At 49.0% G+C, this 18,137-nt stretch overlaps 3 protein-coding genes across 7 annotated transcripts; 1 reads left to right on the forward strand and 2 right to left on the reverse strand.

The window, feature by feature from the left end:
* Nucleotides 1–1,547: 1,547 nt before the first annotated feature.
* On the reverse strand, nt 1,548–8,970 carry LOC101116640 (retinol dehydrogenase 12). Its single transcript, XM_004006092.6, has 6 exons — nt 8,780–8,970; nt 8,371–8,610; nt 7,801–7,890; nt 3,700–3,888; nt 3,116–3,222; nt 1,548–2,997 (listed from the first exon to the last, which is right to left on the reverse strand). The coding sequence occupies exons 1-6, from the start codon at nt 8,955–8,957 to the stop codon at nt 2,809–2,811; spliced, it is 993 nt and encodes a 330-aa protein (XP_004006141.2). The 5' UTR covers nt 8,958–8,970; the 3' UTR covers nt 1,548–2,808.
* A 622-nt stretch (nt 8,971–9,592) lies between these two features.
* C3H2orf81 (chromosome 3 C2orf81 homolog) lies at nt 9,593–14,117 on the reverse strand. Of its 3 annotated transcripts, none has more exons than XM_004006093.6 (4): nt 14,005–14,117; nt 11,419–11,640; nt 11,111–11,332; nt 9,593–11,019 (listed from the first exon to the last, which is right to left on the reverse strand). In XM_004006093.6, the coding sequence occupies exons 1-4, from the start codon at nt 14,020–14,022 to the stop codon at nt 9,661–9,663; spliced, it is 1,821 nt and encodes a 606-aa protein (XP_004006142.1). In that variant the 5' UTR covers nt 14,023–14,117; the 3' UTR covers nt 9,593–9,660. The 3 variants fall into 3 exon arrangements, with proteins under 3 accessions (XP_004006142.1, XP_012029061.1, XP_042104057.1); XM_012173671.5 differs by having other exon boundaries at nt 13,715–14,117; XM_042248123.2 differs by lacking the exon at nt 11,111–11,332.
* Nucleotides 14,118–14,213: 96 nt separating this feature from the next.
* WDR54 (WD repeat domain 54) lies at nt 14,214–18,080 on the forward strand. Of its 3 annotated transcripts, none has more exons than XM_004007319.6 (10): nt 14,214–14,280; nt 14,607–14,894; nt 15,067–15,129; nt 15,654–15,720; nt 15,809–15,862; nt 16,184–16,311; nt 17,189–17,289; nt 17,389–17,551; nt 17,741–17,815; nt 17,892–18,080. In XM_004007319.6, the coding sequence occupies exons 2-10, from the start codon at nt 14,673–14,675 to the stop codon at nt 18,021–18,023; spliced, it is 1,005 nt and encodes a 334-aa protein (XP_004007368.4). In that variant the 5' UTR covers nt 14,214–14,280; nt 14,607–14,672; the 3' UTR covers nt 18,024–18,080. The 3 variants fall into 3 exon arrangements, with proteins under 3 accessions (XP_004007368.4, XP_027822823.1, XP_027822824.1); XM_027967022.3 differs by having other exon boundaries at nt 17,389–17,542; XM_027967023.3 differs by lacking the exon at nt 15,067–15,129.
* Nucleotides 18,081–18,137: the final 57 nt, after the last annotated feature.

An 18,137-nucleotide genomic window follows, 5' to 3' on the forward strand; every position in this document is an offset into this window, starting at 1 on the left:
ACCTCTAAGATCTATGTATTGTTTGAAAGAAGAATAAAGATATAAAGATAATGTTAAATGCAGGGATGGAACTTCCCTACTGGTCCAGTGATTAAGAATCAGCCTTCCAATGCAGGGGATGTGGGTTTGATCCCTGGTCAGTGAACCAAGACCTCACATGCCTTAGGCAATTAAGCCTATATGTGGAAAACTACAGACCCCAAAGGCCACAATTAGAAAGAAGCCCTCGCAAGGCAACTAAGACTCCATGCAGCCAAAAAAAAAAAATAATAATAATTTTAAAAACAGTTAAGATTTTAGGCTTTTAAAATGCAGGGACTTCCCTGGTAATCCAGTGATTAAGATTCCATGCTACCATTGGAGGGGGCACAGGTTTGACCCCTGGTGGGGGAACAAAGATCCTGCATTCAGCATGGCCACTAAAATAACATTTTTAGACTAACCACTAAAGAACAGAAATAGATTGTATACAAGAGGGACTTTTTAAAAGGAAAAACTGGGATTTTTCTGGTTGTCCACTGGTTAAGACTCTGTACTTTCACTGGCAGGAGCTGCGGGTTTGATCCCTGGTAAAGGGAGTAAGATCCCTCATGCAACATGGCCCAAAATAAAGGAAAAAGCATTCCACTGCACTCTTTCCAACCAGCCTTCTCTCTGGGTCAAACTTGTATCATGGTCTGATGGATCTCTCAGCTTTCTCTCCCCACTTTCCTCTCTCAGCCACTTCCCTTAGCACGTTTCTTGCACATTTAATCTTCAATTAATTGGCATCTGCTTTTTATATAAGAGCTTCCCTGGTAGCTCAGACAGTAAAGAGTTTGCCTGCAATGTAGGATATCTGTGTTCAATCCTTGGGTTGGGAAGATCCCCTAAATCTGAAGGGAATCTTCGTATTCTTGCCTGGAGAATTCCATGGACAGAGAAGCCTGGTGGGCTACAGTCCATGGAATCGCAAAGAGGTTCAATCCCTGAGTTGGGAAGATCCCCTGGAGAAGGGAATGGCAACCCACTCAAGTATTCTTGCCTGGAGAATTCCATGGACAGAGTGGCCTTGTGGGCTACAGTCCATGGGGGTCTTACAGAGTCAGACACAACTGAGCAATTAACACTTTCTTATATAACGTCCCTACACTAACATGAATTCCAAATTCATCCTATAAAATGAATCTATCCATGACAGCAAAGCTAGACAATGGCAATATAAGTAGGAAAAAGTACAGTACAGGTCAGTCTCATTTATGAATAAATAGTTCCAAATAAAAACATGAGTATACTAAATTTAGCCATGTATACCAAGTTATATACTAGTGGCTTCCCTAGTGGACCAGTTGGTAAAGAATCTGCCTACAATACAGGAGATCCAGGTTCAATTCCTGGGTTAGGAAGATCCCGTGGAGAAGGAACCCACTCCAGTAAACTTGCCTGGAGAATTCCATGGACAGAGTATCCAGGCAGGCTATAGTCCACGGGATCACAAAGAGTCAGACACGACTGTGCAATTAACTTCCACTTTTTTTCATACAAAATTAGCACTCTGACAAAGTTGGTTTAAATGCAAGTTTGGTTTAATAGTAGAAAATCAGTTAAGGTCTAGGAAAAGAAATAAAATTTATATTAATATGAAAGAGGAGAAATAAATGTTATTATTCCTAGATGGTATGATTGTCCATGTGCAAAAACCAAAAGAATGTACGGATGACTTATCACAATTAGATAACAGTAAACTTTGGCCACCTCATGCGAAGAGTTGACTCATTGGAAAAGACTCTGATGCTGGGAGAGATTGGGGGCAGGAGGAGAAGGGGACGACAGAGGATGAGATGGCTGGATGGCATCACCGACTCGATGGATGTGAGCTTGAGTGAACTCCAGGAGTTGGTGATGGACAGGGAGGCCTGGCGTGCTACAATTCATGGGGTCGCAAAGAGTCAGACACGACTTAGCGACTGAACTGAACTGAACTGAAAGTTGCTCAAGGACGTACAATTAATATACAAATTTTAAAATATCATTTGCAATAGCATAAAAAGTAAGGTATCTGAAATTAAATATAGTAAAACTTGTGTAAGATCTTTATTCAAAAATTTATAAAGATATTAAAAAGATTTAGATAAAAGTACACACTGTTCATGTTTAGAACAACTCATTGTCATAAAAACTTCAATCCTCCCAAGTAGATACATACACATACAAGCTTTGTATACGTGAAATTTGAAAAGTTTAGTTCACAATTCATTTAGATTTTGAAGGAAACAGTGGTCTCTCACTCTCAGAATTCACTCTCTTTATTGCAGGACTCAGCACTCAGGAGCAGCTGGCTGGATAGACAGGTGGAAGGGTTACCTGCAGGCTCAGTTACGGCACAGCTGGGAGACAGCACCCTACGGAGTTAGAGTGCTGTCCGGCAGGATGTGGCACACACCTTGATCCAGAGGACGCAGTGTGGTGCCGCCTCTCCCAAGGCCAGGAACCAAGGGCTACAGGTAGAAGTTTCCCCTCTTATTGGCACGTCTAATACCCATTGAAAGGAGTCTCACTCCCCATCCCTATAATGTGGGACTCAGTAGGTCTGGAGATCCCAGTGCCTAAGACATGAATACTTCTATCAGACAACTAGCAATAAAGTAGAAGCTGAAACTGTCCCCTGGCTGATCTGAGGTCCCATGCCCCTGAACCAACAGAAAGAGGAAGTGGTCACTCTACTAGACAAAGAGATTGATCCTTGGAGCTGGCAAACAGAAGGCATAATCAGAGTAAGGGCTGGGAGTCAGAGGGAGGGTGGCTGGTTAAGGCAGGGGTCACAGAAGATCAGTCCACCTTGTCTAGGTTTGTTAGTCGGACTGAGGTATTCCAGAGGCTTTGGGCCACGTGAGGATCCTGAGCAGCTTCAGGGGGTAGAGTTATCACGCAGGAACTGCTAAAATGTTTCCCAGAAACGCCATCCAGCTCCTTTGCTAAGCTCAGGTAGAGGACTGGGACTGCACCTTGTTTGCTATCCTGTAGAGACACAGAGGAAGTGGAGAGCAAAGCCAGGCAAGCTCCAACTTACCAGGACGGGCAGCAGCAGAGCCCTGACCCACCGTCTTCAGGCAGCGCCAGCTTCTCCACTACCCACCTTAAAGAAGAAGCTGAGGAGCCAGAAGAGGAAGCGATATGACCAGGAGAAATGCTTCATGATTTTCGTGTACACAACACCTGGGTCCACAGAGTTCACAGTCACACCTGAGCAGTGTAGTGCACAGTGAAGTGAGAGGAGGACGGTGGGAAGGAAGAGTTAAGCGTGGTTCTGCAGTGTGCAACTAAGGAAGGATCCTACCAGCCCTGTCGGGTAGACGAGACAGGAGACTTGGGGGTGGTGCCAGAGAAGTCCATGCTTCGTAACTTACATGAGTGCCAATACCCAAGCCAGTAAGGAGATACAAGTATTAGAAAGCATGGGGTGATCTTGAGGGGGAATATGATGGATGGTGTTGGAGGAGAGGGAAGTTGTAGATGATGAGAGTGCTGGAAAAGAATGAAAAGGAGGTAGGAAGATGGGGTTGAGAGAAATACTGGGTGCACAGGTGATAAATGGAGGAGATTAACAGCAGGCTTGGGGATATTGGGAGTATTTTAAGGCCAGAAGATATTGGAATGAGATGGGAAGGGTTGGGAGGTAGTGTTGGGAGTGGAAGGGCAGGGAGTGTCAGAGGCAGTTACCTGTCCCTTGAAGTCTCTGGGCAAGCTTCCCAGTGAATGAGGCCAAAAGCAATTTGCTGCAATCATAGTTCTGGTTGAAGGTCAAAGGTCTACCGGCCCCTATCAGATGATCCTCATCAATGTACCCATGTGATTGCCGGAAGGAAGATACATTCACCACCCGGGCTGACCCCGCCCGCTGAAGGGCCCCTAGGTGGAGAGAAGACCACATACCCTTAATCCAAGTCATGGAGTAAACCCCCATGCCCACTCCCCAACCTGCTTCTCCACAAGACTACAGGAGAGCAGGGTCCATCCCAGGCTTTCAGAAGACAGTCAGTGGGCCCAGCGCACAGTGTAATGTGAATGGTGACTATTTTCATTAACTGCTTTCAGAAGGTTCTTCTTCTTGTTTTATTCTAGTGTTTTTTGTTTTTTGTGGGTTTTTTTGCCTAAAGTAAAAGTGGAGTTTTCCCTTTTCTGCCACTTGCCAGTTGAAGCTGATTTAATTAATCCTTGTTTATATTTTTATTTTGCTGATGGCTAAGAATGGGGAGGAGAGGCTGGAAAGGCTGTGAAAATTGGCTTTCACACACTCGTACACTCATTCATTCACTAATTCATCCCACAAATATTCACTGCACCCCTGAATCATGGCAGACACCACGCTAGGCACTAAAGACATATGGGTCCTCGGTTTAGGGGGAAAGAAATATGTGCAGAGATTCTTGGGAAAGAGTTTTATTAAACATTTTTTTAAATTAAAAAAAATTTTTTTTTGAATTTATCTTCCAAAAGAATGAAAGTAAAATTACTATCAATAGGAGAGGTACAAGCAAATCTTTGGGGAAGAAAAGAGTGTCCTAACTATACAAAAAAAAAAGTCTAGATTACATAAAGTATAAAAAATTATAGTTATCACATATGAGTTTACTTATTGTTTCAAAATACTAAAACTATTTTGAGCCCTCCATTTAGATGAAGAATCATAAATGAAAAATTGAGTGGAGGTATTCAGCCATAATTTGCTGAAGAGAAAATTATTCTCAAAGAGGACAGTGAACTCCAGACTTGCAAACATAGTGACATAAAGACCAAAAGGGCTCACAACCTAGTTGGAGGGTGATCTTCATGCAAAAGCATCTGTACAGGAACAGAGCCTGTTTACAGGGGCTCAGGTGGTGGTAGTGGTTTAGTTGCTAAGTCGTGTCCAATTCTTTGTGACCGCAGGGACTGCCTGCCAGGCTCCTCTGTCCATGAGATTCTCCAGGCAAGAATCCTGGAGTGGGTTGCCATCTCCTTCTCCAGGGGATCTTCCCAACCCAGGAATCAAACCCAGGTCTCCTGCTGTGTAGGCAGATTCTTTACCAACTGAGCTATGAGGTAAATGGGGGCACCTGGTGGGAGGCAGAAGTGTCAGGACAGGATCCACAGTACGAACAGTATCTGTGCTGAGTGCTGGAAGCTGAATTAAGTTAGCCAGGCTGAAAGGATGGGAAAGGATATTCCAAATAGAGGGAAACACATGTGCAAATTACAGCCAGGATTTGGAAGACAGAGTGTGGCCTAAGAGAGAAAAAATTTTGGCTGAAGATGAGGGTGTGGGTTTGGGAAAGGTCAAGGCGAGGCTCTCAGTCTGCAGGAGGTTTTGTAAGTGGAGATAAACAGCTTAGTTATTGTATAAAGGTCAGAATACCTTCCAAGAACTTGAAGCAAGAAAGTGATGTGATGAAAGGTGATTTCTTAGAAGACACAGAAGGGAGACTAGACTAGACGGAGGAGATAGGAGAGAATGAAAGAGTAGGACCATATGGTCCTTGCCCCCCTCCCTGCCCCATGTCCTCTGCCTGCCTTTTGTCTATAGAAAACTTTAATTGAAGAATAAGTTTAATCAGAAAAGTGAAAAACGGCGGAAACAAAGGAAAACAGTCTAAAGTGACTAAATAATAGTAATTTAGTCATTAAGCACAGTCAAGGACCTTTAGTTCTTTCTCAAAGGTTACAGAAAATATGTTGAGCCATATCCTGTGAGTTGTCTTACAGATACCAGAATATCAGGTGGAAAAGTTAACTCCATGGTGACCAGACTGCACCCAGGACATGAGCTGCCACAATTCTGAAAACTGACTACAAAGAAATGGGAACAAACAGACCCTGGAACGGAAGATTAACGCTACCTAAAACAGTGAAGACAAGGCTGTGGTCCTAGTGTGATTAGATTGACCAACCTAGATAGCATATTCAAGAGCAGAGACATTACTTCGCCGACTAAGGTCCGTCTAGTCAAGGCTTTGGTTTTTCCTGTGGTCATGTATGGATGTGAGAATTGGACTGTGAAGAAGGCTGAGCGGCGAAGAATTGATGCGTTTGAACTGTGGTGTTGGAGAAGACTCTTGAGAGTCCCTTGGACTGCAAGGAGATCCAACCAGTCCATTCTGAAGGAGATCAGCCCTGGGATTTCTTTGGAAGGAATGATGCTAAAGCTGAAGCTCCAGTACTTTGGACACCTCATGCAAAGAGTTGACTCATTGGAAAAGACTCGGATGCTGGGAGGGATTGAGGGCAGGAGGAGAAGGGAATGACCCAGGATGAGAGGGCTGGATGGCATCACGGACTCGATGGATGTGAGTCTGAGTGAACTCTGGGAGTTGGTGATGGACAGGGAGGCCTGGCGTGCTGCGATTCATGGGGTCACAAAGAGTCGGACACGAGTGAGCGACTGAACTGAACTGAACTGAACTAAAACAATGAAGATGATGCCAGTCAGACCACTGATGACCAATTGAAGATGACTGTTAGAGATGAAGGTGCTGTTTCCACATGTAATCTCCCCACTACACACACTCTGTCTATCAAAGCTCTCGCCCGCTGCTTGTCAGGTGGTGGAGTCGGCCTTTGCACAGATGTCCGCCACCCTCCCTACCACTAGTTGCCAGAATCCGAAATAAAGCAAACTTTCCTTTCCATCAACCTGGCCTGTTTATTGGCTTTTGAGTGGCGAGTAGTCAGACGTCTCACACACACACTTTTCAGTAACAAGAAGACAGTTCAAGAAATTATTACTAAGCAAGACACAGGGTATTGTAGCATGTTACAATTTTTGGAAAAGGGAAAAACATATATTAACACATTACAAACCCATAGAGCTTGGCCTTGCTCTTTGTTCACTTTCCAGTCAGGACTAATTTAATTGCTCACTAAAGGGTACATGAGACCTGGCAATAGGAGGTGCCTCCCAGGAAGGGAATGGGCAGCTGATTTTCCAGGAGAGGAGGAGAGTTTTCCTTTTCTTTCTTTTTCTATATACCCTTTTGTACTTTGGACATATATTCATTACCTGACCAAAAAATTAATTTTCTTTTAAAGAGGCTATTAGAGAGCTTCCTAGATGGCTCGGTGGTAAAGAATCTGCCTGCCAATACAGGAGACATGAGTTCAATCCCTGATCCAGGAGAATCCCACGTGCTGCAGAGCAGCTGGGCCCGTGCACCATGACCACGGAGCCCCAGCATAGCTGAGCTGCAACTACTGAGCCCTCAGGCTGGAACTACTGAACCCCGCACACCCTAGAGCCTGTGCTCCACAAAGAGAGGCCACTGCAATGAGAAGCCTATGCAGGTCAGCTAGAGAAAGCCCATGCAGCAAGGAAGACCCAGCACAGCCAAAAAGCAATCAATCAATAAACAAAATTATAAAGAGGCTATTAGACAATCCAGAGAAAATGTTAGGGAGAATGTGCCTGCTGCTTAACCCTTCCCTTCCCTAGAAGAACACAGCCTCCTTAAACCTAGTAGCCTAATGCCACCCTCAAGAAGCTTTTGTTGAGATGACTGACTCTACCGGTCTGGCTAGAACTCAGACCTGAGGGAAAGAGAGGTGTGGTGTAGATCTTATATCCTCTTGCTGGATGTATTGATATTTGGGGGCTAACTGATTCCATTACCAGTCTCCTAATCTTGACTGAGGCCAGGTATGGAAAGTAACAATGTATTGGCTCATTACTCAGCATGCATCTGGGTGCCAAGGGAAAGGAGATGAGCATGATAGACAGTAAGCCATGAAAATGCTAGAGGAATGGAAAAGCAGGGGTCACATAGAAGGTAAGTACCCATCCTTCCTTACCTTGGAGCAGATTTGTGAGCAGAAAGGGTCCAGTGTAGTTGGTAGCAAAGGTGAGATCAAGGCCCTCTGGAGTAAGTGTGGTAGGGAACCCTGTGAGAGATGAAAACATAGGTGGTGGGTAATGGAGTGAGAATTCTTAGGGAGACAAAGTCTGGCGAGGATATATTGGGTTCAGTAGAAATGCCCTGGTGGCTCAGACAGTAAAGAATCTACCTGCAAGGCGGGAGACCTGGGTTGGATCCCTTAGTTGGGAAGATCCCCTGGAGGAGGGCACGGTAACCACTCCAGTATGCCTACAGAATTCCACAGGCAAAGGAGCCTGGTGGGGTCACAAAGAGTTGGACACGACTGAATGACTAAACCCAGCACAGAAACACCAAAGGAGCATGGATGTGTTGAGATGGGGGCAATGATGTTTGAGACTATAATTTTAGGTTTTTCAGGATAGTGTCTGAATTAGAGTTTCCATGGTATGTACAGGTTAGGCTTGAAGGATGCTTGTTTTGAGGTCCCTGAGCTAGAAATGAAACTCTGGAAATGCATTTAGGGGAAGTAAGTCAAGGCACATACCAGAGACTGCAGCATTGTTAACCAACAGATGAATCTCAGGACACTCCTGCAGCAGCCGCTGAGCAAAGCTCCGGATGGAGGCCATAGAGCTCAGGTCCACCTCACCAAGTAGGAGGCGGTTGCTCTTAGACGTTGCTTGTATCTCAGCCAGGGCTTGCTGTCCACGCTCTCGGCTACGGCAGGCCAGGATCACACGGGCCCCGCGGCGGGCCAGCTCCTGGGATACAGCCTTCCCAATGCCTGTGGGAGGGCAGCTTCAGAGTATGCTAGTCTGGGGAGTGACTAGAGGGCAATGGAGCAAGTAGGGTGGGAAACAAGGGTTCTGACAGTGGGAGCTGGTCCTCCTCTCTGCCCTCCCTGTTGGGGCAGTTGGAAGCTGTGGTTGTGGCAGGTCAGGAGGAACACTCACCACTGTTGGCCCCAGTCACCACTGCTGTCTTCCCAGTCAAATCCGTGGAGCAGTGCTGGAGGTCCCAGAGATAAAACTTATGCCAGATCTGCACACTTAGTCTAAGCAGGAGGACCAGAATGAGGACGACAGAGCCAGGACCCCATACTGGGCTGCTGAGTACAGACCACAGCGACATGGCAGAGAAGACTGGCCCGCCACTGGGAATTGCTGCCCACAGGAGGGGGGCAGGGAAGGACTAGTGAAAGCTGAGTAGCACTAGCCAACAGGTTGATGTGGAGCATAAAGCACAAAATTTAAGGAGGCACTCACTCTTGGATGTGTTCGAGTATCCCATTTGGACCTGAGAGTGAGTTCCTCCTTAAATTATTTTCACTAGCTATCTGATTGCCTCATTCCATTGCTGGTCGAAGTCAAAGATCAAAAGAGTCAGAGTTTCCCTAAATCCTGCATAGCCTCAAATTTGTCTCCAAAGAAAACATGGATATGCACTCTAAGGTGAACTGATAGAACTCCAGGGGCTGAAAATCAAATTCCTTATGTCTTGAATCACTCTGTGCTTAAACAGAGCTACCCCCTTCTTCGAGTACTGGAAGGAGACTAAGTTCTCCCAACTGAGGCAGATCCCTCTTGTAACACTTGTGTGCTCCTTTGTGGAAATGGGGATGGCTCTCCAGAATGCCTCTCCTGGAGCGCCACCTTGACCCTAAAGCAGGGTCTCCTAAGGGTGTAGCGTAATTATGTGCTGTGTTCTTATAGACCTCTCCAGTTCAGCGAGAGCACACACTTAGAAGGAACTGCTGGACATCAGGCCAATTTTTAAGGCAACTCAGCTGTTTATTTCTGGCAAGCAGACAGAAGGAAGGCAAAATTCCCACTGCCTAGGGCTTAGAATGGGGCAGGCGCTTGGAGGGGAGTGACCACATTTTGAGGGCTGAGTTCATTAGCTGTGCCACAGTCACCTGCGGCTTCGGGGCACCTGTATGGATGGGAGGAGAGGCGCTGCCTTCTCTGTCGTCCCGTTGAGCCTCAGCGGAGCTAAGCAGCACCTGCGTACTTGGGTTCCACAGGCTCACACCAGGAGCCAGCTTCAGTGCTCCCGGCAGTAACACGGGTTTCCACGTCACCTGGGACGTGGCCTCCAGAACTTGAGGCACGGGATGAAGACATTTGTGAGGATCCTGGCTTTCCCGGTCCCCAGGGCCCAGGCCCTGCGGAGGTACACGGGTGCGGCCGGCCCAGAGCTCACCCAGCAGTTCGGCCTCCCTCTCCCAGCCGCTGGGCCACTTAGCACTCGGCCATAGCTTGGGGCTGGGGCTGCGTGCCATGTCCGGGCGCGCCCGGTGTGTGGCGAGAAAACGGAGACCGGGACTGGGGAAGGGAAGCTTTGAACCAAAGCCTGGCGACGGTAGGCCTAAGCTTAGAGTAGGGAACTGGAGGCTGAGACCGGGGCCCAAAGCTCGGACAGGAACGCCAGGTGGGAAAGGGAAGAACTCTGACCCGGAGACGCGGAAGCTGGGGAGGGAGGCTTGCGGTCCGGCTGGGGCCTCGGTCTTCTTGCCCCGCTGGCGCCCCCGGTAGGCCTCCAGGGGGCGGCCCTCCGAATCTGGGACCAGGACCTCCGACAGCGGGCGCACCCAGGGGCGCGGCAGCCGCGCGGGGTCCAGACGCGTCATTGCCCCCTTACGGCCAGTTCTGGAGTGAAGCGCGCTGGGCTGCTCGTCAGCCAGCCACGGCGGCTGCGGCTGGAATCCCGCCGAGGGGTTGAGCGTGGTGGGGCCGCCCTCGGAAGGATCAGACACCAACACCCGCGAGGGGATGAGGGGCACCTTCTCCTCCCTGAGTTCCAGCCGGTCTCCAGCCGCGTGCGGCTGGGGCGTGCAACTGTAGAGGTCCTCGAGAGAGAACTGAGAGCTGATGGGCTGTGCCCGCTCGACAGAGGCCTGAGGGCTGGCTACCAAGGACAGCTCCAGAGAAGCGTGGGTACTGCCTGCCGGCACCATCTCCATCGACAGTTGGCTGCTCGAGTTCGAGGATCCGACTGCAAACAGGTCAGTCTGGTCGCTCCTCAACTGGTCACCCAGTTTCTCCAAAGGACCCCGGGACCCTGTCTCCTGAAGCAACTCGGGCGTGGGTGGAGAGCCCGGAGTGTCTGTTAGCTCCCAAGATTCCATCCGCTCCTGAGAACCTGAATCCGTCCACGATCCTCCTAAAGGAATCTGGTCCACGCTCTCCTGGTCCTGGGGAAATGCACAGGGGTGGAGGTTAGGGGTGAGTAATGGATCGGGGGCGGCTTGTGAGAGGTGGGCGGCAGCTGGAGGCTGGGCTTACTTCGCCTTGAGACATCTCCTCCAGCCCCACCGAGGCCCGGGCGTGCAGCACTGGCACGGATCCCTGAGCCCAGGCATCCGTCGTGCAAGCCAAGGGCTCCTCATCCTCGCCCCATGTGGGGTCCTCTGCCACTGCAGATTCTCCCTCGTCCCGAGCCAAAAAGCGCCACTCGGTGATCTGCAGCATGGCCTCGCGTGCCTGACTGATGGTGAATGGAATGCACTACGAAGGCGAGAAAGGCTCTTAGTCCAGCAGGGAGGGGTCAGGGAGGGCGGAGATGTGTCTGAAGGACAAGGATCCAGGCCTACCTGCTGGGTCAGATAGACTTTAAAGGCGGAGTCCATGACTCGGGCCACCAGATCAGCCAGGATGTCACCCACCACGTCCTCGCCCTCTTCGAGAGCTGTGAATGCTATCCATTCGGCCTCAGTGAGCCGCCCAGGCACGATGTCCACCTGTGGCACCGGAACCGTAGGTGGCCGCACCTTTTCCGCCTTGGATCGGGTCACCCCGCGGTCTCGGACCTGCCTCTGTGGGAAAGGAACAGGGCACTCAGGGCGGGAAACCGAGGAGTGGAGCAGCAATCATGGGTTAGGAGGAAGCTTCCTTAGGTTGTCTAAGATGAAGGAAAAGCCTTTAGAAAGGGTCACTTTACTACTAAGAGCCTACTATGTGACAGATGCTTTTCAGGTGACCTAGACGATTTAATTTTTCAAACAGCTCACTCAGTCCCTTTCACAGACAAAGGAACTGAAGCCTGACAGCAGTTCACCTCCACTTGTTTGGGATTACACAGTGAACCCAGGCTATATATAGCTCTAATTGCACAGTCCTTGCTATTTGCGCTAGTTCAAAGTATTCAAAATTCTTGAGAGTTCAGGAATTTGTAAAAGTCAATAAACAGTACAGGAATTATTGGTGTGTTTCCCATCTTCTCCCACTCCCCAAATCAACTTAGATCCTCATTTCACAATATACATCTAAATAAATTCCAGATGAATTAAAGCATGCACACAAACAAAACAAAATTAAAACAAAAGATAAAACGTAGGGAAAATAGTTTAAATTGTCATATAATCTCTGGGTGAGAAACAGCTGCCTAAGCATAAAAGTAATGTAAGAAATAATACAGAAATGGGTAGGTAACTGTACATATATATATATGTCAAATTTTCCTGTGCTTTTTATAAATTCCTAATTACAAGCTGATAATAATAGTTATCATTTACTGGCACTTAAAGTATATCAGTCACATACATGGATTCAGTTCCTACATTTTTTAGACTGTATACTATTTTTATCCCCATTTCACAGAATTTGCCCAAGATCACAGAGTAAGGAAGTAGTGGAGTCATAACTCATATGCAGGTTTGTTTGACTCCAGAGCTTGGCTTTATCCTGCTTCCTAAACAAAAAATACATGCAACAAATTTTTTAAAAAGATATTCCCAAATACATTAAAAATGCATATAAATTTTTATAACCATAAGATCTCCAAGGATAATAAAGAACATAATATTTCAAAAAAGTGGAACTATTGACTAATAAACATTTGAAAAGATGTCCAATCTTCAAAAGTACCAATTCCAGTTTTATAAATACACAAAGGCATACTCTGAAATGAAAATATATTCTCTAAAATATTCCGTGATGTCATTTATAATAGCAGAATATTGAAAACATACATCTAACAAGGAAAATAGGTGGCTAATTGTGTGCTACCTATATGATGAAATATTATGTGATGATTAAAGGCAGTCTTACAATAGCATAAGAAAATACTTATGATGTAATGTTAAATGAAAGAAACGATATAAAATTACATATCAAGTATGATCTCAGGTATGTAAACCAATATGTGCTGAAGCAAAGGAAAGCACCGTGTATATGTTTCTTTCCTACACTCTTCTCCAGTTTATAAGTTCTCTACAATGACTTTATATCCTTTTATAATCAAGAAAAATCCACTGAAAAAGAAAAGTCTAGTCTCCCAAAAACCTACTTTAAGGACATACGAATTTACTAGTAAATTATTGGGAGCCGCTTAAATTCCCCACGACAGTCTCCCTCAAGCTGATTCCTTCCCAACACAATTTCCCTAACTTTTGTCTCCCCACCCCCTAACATTATTGCTTCATACATGGTGTTCCCCAAAATTCATTCTCCCCCAAATCTGGTGTTTCCTAAACCTCACACGGAACTCAAAATCCCTTAAGTTTCGTTTCCCATCTCTGCTAGTGAGAACAGTTCTGTTGGCAAGCCCAAGGAACGGTCCACAGCCCCGCTCAGGCTTGGCCAGAGCACGGGTAGGTAGGGCTGGGAGAGGAGAGCTGATTCCTTAGACAACCCCGCCCAGGCTCTCATTACACCCGCGCTAATGGCTACACCTAGATGGCCTGACCAGAGGGGTTGGAGATATTACTGCATAAGTGCTCTTCAGTCTATTTTAGAGTTTCTTGGCTTTTAAACAATAGACTTTAAGTGCAGCCTCAGAATTGTTGTTTAATCCATTTCTTCCTCCCGAAATTGTTCAAATGAATCCTATCTAGCAACACCCTCTCCTCAGTGCCTGACCAATTCTGGTTTATCCATTTAAATGAGTACCTCAATATAAGAGACTCATTAAACGCATTAACCGTTGTCAAAGTCACTTCTTGTTCTTGGGCTCTTCATCACCCATTTAACCTCCTTCCCTCAGGCTCCAAGTGTGACAATGCTTGTGAGTGCGCGTGGTACAGGGGTAGGTTTTCTGTCCTAGTGCACCGACAGGGCTTCTTCGGTCATCTTGAACGCCCGCGTGAAGGGCGGATGCCGGGTGGCACAGAGCTGGCCCACGGTTCCGGACACTGGTCTTAACCCCGCTCTGGGCCACCCTCAGCTGAGCTCAAGCTCACCGGGCCTTCGTGCGCCATCGCCTCAACTGTAGCTTCAACCCCCAGGCTCCAGCAGCTTTCCTGTCCAGCAGCAGCTGCTGCTGCAGCCTATCGGTCTCCTCGGCAACCGCGCCGCAGGCAGGCTCGCCCCGCCCACAGTTGCCCCGGCAGCCGCGCCGGGCGCGCGTCGCACGTTAGGGTAGTTCACCCCACCCAACGGCCGTGCGTCCGTGCGTCGTCTCTATGGTGGCGGCGGATTCGGAGAGACCGAACGCTACTGGAGTCTCGGAGCTGCTGGTGTGAACTCTGACCTGGTCCGGGGGCTTCGGGGAGCCAGGCTGAGGGAGGAAGAGCCTAGGGGCTACCCTGCTTCATCCTGCCTTGACTCGGGCTCTTGGGGCCACTGGGTCCTGGGCCATCACCATTCCTCCTCTGGGGTTCCCCCCATCACCTCATGACTCAGCCCTAGGGTTCCCCTCGCCAGCTCCGCGTTACCCTTCCCACACTATGTGACCACCAACCCCCATCACCATCCCCGAGGCCCTCGTTCATTCACATCGCGACCCAGTCGCCGGGGGCTTTCCCAGTGCCTCATGTCAGCACCACCACCCCCCCCCCCCAAGCCCCCTTAGGAATCTCGGCTGTCTGCTGCTTTCCGCGCGCCTGGGATCGACCATCTCTCCCCAAGAATGTTCCGCCGGGAGCGCTCCATCCCGCTTCGAGGCTCGGCGGCCGCCCTGTGCAACAACCTCAGTGTGCTGCAGCTGCCCGCCCGCAACCTCACTCATTTTGGAGTAGTCCATGGACCCAGCGCCCAGCTACTCAGCGCTGCTCCTGAGGGTGTGCCCTTGGCCCAGCGCCAACTCCACGCTAAGGAGGGCGCTGGAGTGAGCCCCCCACTTATCACCCAGGTGAGGCGTGGAGTTGGGAATGGTGTTGCTGAACGCCCGCCCTACCTAGAACCCGGTACTTCCTCTCCAAACCCCAAGGAATAGGCCTTCTCTGACCATCTGAATTTCCACACTTCGGAGTCCTCATGTCCTGTGCTCTGACTACTGTTTACTCTGATTCCTTTCCCTCTAGATCCACTGGTGTGTCCTCCCTTTCCGAGTATTGCTGGTACTCACCTCTCATCGAGGAATACAAGTAAGAGGACCTTCCTATCCTCCCCCGCTAGAGTCTTAACTTCTCTCCAAGGCCCCTAGTGTGTGTGCTGTGCTTAGTCGATCAGTCGACTGTTTGCGACCCCATGGACTGTAGCCTGCCAGGCTCCTCCGTCCATGGGATTCTCCAGGCAAGAATACTGGAGTGGGTTGCCATTTCCTCCTCCAGGGGATCTTCCCAACCCAGCGATCTTACTTCTAAACATTTCCAAGCTGTTCTCATGCTTAGCCCCCTCATCTCTCATCTTCATAGCTTTCTTGTTTTCCAGTTCTTAAGTGCCATCTCCAATATCTGCCCTTTTATTAGTTGTGTGACCCTGGGCAATTTAGTGAACTTCTCTCAGAGCGTCAGTGTCTTCTGCTAAATGCAGATAAAAGTAGCGCCTCCCTCCCAGGGTAATTTTGAGGATTAAACAGGCTAAGGTTAACATGAGTATGTGGAGTAGCTGGTACAGAGCTCAGCAAAGGTCAGCTGGGTTATGACCCATCCTTGCCCTGGTCTTCCAGATGTACGAGTCTGACGGCTCCGTCATGGTCTACTGGCATGCACTGGACGCTGGAGATGCCTCTCTAGGTACCTGCAGGACGGGGTTGGGGGTAGGGATTGTTTGCTGGGGCTAGGGGGGATAATACTTCTAATCATTTTCCCCTCTCATACTCAGTGCAGGCTGTGTTTGCCCGAGGAATTGCTGCCAGTGGCCACTACATCTGTGTGGGTGAGGGGGCCAAAGGCAGGGCATTGGAGAGTGCTGAGGTATAGGGGTGTGGGCTTTGACCAGGATGCTGCAGGTCTGAGGAAATTGTGGAGTGTTAGAGGGGTGGGAGTGAAGGAGGGTCTGAGAAACTCCAAAAAGCCATGGAGGGGTTCAGAGGGGCAGGATGGTATAGGAAAAGGGCAGTGAATATTGGGAGTGGGGCTGTTGGAGCAGTGAGAGGTGGGTTTGTTACTAAGGTTTCTGGGATGGAGGGAGGGCTGAGCATGGTGGCTGGAGGCCTGGGAGCATCAGGAGGCCATCAGTGGAGCACTGGTTCTGCAGGAACATGGTCGGGCCGGGTACTGGTGTTTGACATCCCCACCAAGGGTCCCAACATTGTACTGAGTGAAGAGCTGGCAAGGCACCAGACGCCAATCTCAGACATTGCCACTGAGCCTGCCCAGGGACAGGTGAGTCGATCCCCCCTACCTGTTCCAGTGAATCTGAGGGCCTTCCCCACCTTGGGGAAGCAGGGTACCTGGGTTCAAGCCTTGGCTTTGTCATTAAGCAGCTGAATGACTATGGGCAAATTAGTGCACTTTGCTGAGTTTTAGCAATCTCAGGTCCAGTGATGAGTCCAGAAATATTTTATATTTACGTGGTACTTAATAGTTCACTCATACTTTATGCTCCAGGTGTGAATGGAGGAGTTGGGACTGATGGTTTCTGGCATGTGTGGCTTCCTTCTCCAAACTTGGGCAAGTGCCCCCTATTGAGGCCCACCTCCAGTGCCATCCTCTCCTGGAAGCCTCCCCCCTCTTCCAGCCCTGACTCATCTCCCTTAGCTGAACCCTGAATTGACACTGCCCGCAAAGACAACTCTTATCTCCCTGATTAGGTTGTAAACCTCTTGAAAACAGGGTATGTATCTTATAATTCCTGTGCTACGCTACACCTGGCACAGAGTTGGGCCCGTGGGCTCTGTTGGCTGCCTGAGTTGAGGGGCTGTCAAGAGTCCCAGAGTCTAGTCATGACTGTGACTGGCTCAATGCAAGAACTCCAGAAGGTCCTAACACTGTGGCCTTAGTTTCATCATTCATCCAATGAGGACAGTTATATACCCTAACATACAGGATGTGTGCTGGGGTTGGGGTAGGGAGTCAGAGTCTATAAGGAATACAACGAAAGCGTTTAATGCTTCCAAGAGACCCTTCCAGCCAGTGATGGGTCCACATCTTCCCCTTTCCCTGGAGAGGCAAAGATGCAAATACTGCCTCCCTTCCCCTCCTGCCCTGTATATAGGACCCAGCAGGGAGAAAAAAAGGCTAATCCTGCCCTTCCCCTTAGGACTGCATGGCTGACACTGTGACAGCAGATGACTCGGGCTTGCTGTGTGTCTGGAGATCAGGGCCCAAATTCAAATTACTGACCCAGATTCCAGGATTCGGGTAGGTGAGGCAAAAGGGGGCTGAGGCCTTCCTGAGGTAGCTTCAAGGTGGGGAGTGGGCTTAGGTCTGGGAAATCCAAGTGCGATGTCACCCTTGCAGGGTGCCATGTTCTTCTGTGCAGCTGTGGCAGGGGACCGTAGCAGCAGGCTACGGGAACGGGCAAGTGCGTCTGTATGAAGCCAGTACAGGATCTATACACGTCCAGATCGATGCCCATGCCCGGGCCATCTGTGCCCTGGACCTGGCTCCTGAGGTGGGCAAGGTCAGTCTCCCACTCTGTCCTTGCATAGCCTTGTTTCCTGGTGCTGGGATGTTGAGAGGCACTCCACAGACTTATCTCTGCCTCTCAGGGTAGCCCCCTCCCCAAGCACCTGGACTGGGCTTTACAGCCTATACCAGCCCTCGGTCAGCACATCTGACTCCCACTGGTCCTTGCCTTTCTTTAAAATAGCTACTCTCTGCGGCTGAAGACACCTTCATACACATCTGGAAGTTGAGTAGAAGCCCAGAGGATGGCTGCATTGAGGTATGTGTCATGAGAGGAGTGGAATGAGGGCCGGAGGATGAGGCCACAGGCCCTGAACAGCTGTCTTCTCTCCCAGGTGGAACACTGTCACGGTGAGTGTGTGCCTGACACCCAGCTGTGTGGTGCCCGATTCTGTGACCCCTCAGGCAGCTCCTTTGCTGTGACTGGCTATGACCTCGCTGAGATCCTGAGATTCAGCAGCATGTGAGAGAAGAGCAGCCCTCTATTTCCCTGTGGTATTTATAAAGTACCCCCCGTCCACCCAGCCATTGTCTGATTACTCAATCTCATGGTCACACTTCACAACTAGTGAACTAAGCTC

Source organism: Ovis aries, chromosome 3 (assembly GCF_016772045.2).
Source record: "Ovis aries strain OAR_USU_Benz2616 breed Rambouillet chromosome 3, ARS-UI_Ramb_v3.0, whole genome shotgun sequence".
Lineage (NCBI taxonomy): Eukaryota > Metazoa > Chordata > Mammalia > Artiodactyla > Bovidae > Ovis > Ovis aries.

Bases quoted from the DNA above. Each gene is read 5' to 3' on its own strand.
- LOC101116640 (XM_004006092.6), bottom strand. From the start codon at position 8,957: ATGTCGCTGTGGTCTGTACTCAGCAGCCCAGTATGGGGTCCTGGCTCT. The intron at 7,891-8,370 runs GTATGTGCCTTG...CATCTCTCACAG, and splicing joins TAACAATGCTGCAGTCTCTG to GGTTCCCTACCACACTTACT. The intron at 3,889-7,800 runs GTAAGGAAGGAT...CTCTCCACCTAG, and splicing joins GCTCACAAATCTGCTCCAAG to GGGCCCTTCAGCGGGCGGGG.
- C3H2orf81 (XM_004006093.6), bottom strand. The intron at 11,333-11,418 runs GTAGGCCTGGAT...TCGCCTTCGTAG, and splicing joins AAGTCTATCTGACCCAGCAG to TGCATTCCATTCACCATCAG. The intron at 11,020-11,110 runs GTAAGCCCAGCC...GCATTTCCCCAG, and splicing joins AGGAGATGTCTCAAGGCGAA to GACCAGGAGAGCGTGGACCA.
- WDR54 (XM_004007319.6), top strand. From the start codon at position 14,673: ATGTTCCGCCGGGAGCGCTCCATCCCGCTTCGAGGCTCGGCGGCCGCC. The intron at 15,721-15,808 runs GTACCTGCAGGA...TCTCATACTCAG, and splicing joins CGCTGGAGATGCCTCTCTAG to TGCAGGCTGTGTTTGCCCGA. The intron at 16,312-17,188 runs GTGAGTCGATCC...CCTTCCCCTTAG, and splicing joins CTGAGCCTGCCCAGGGACAG to GACTGCATGGCTGACACTGT.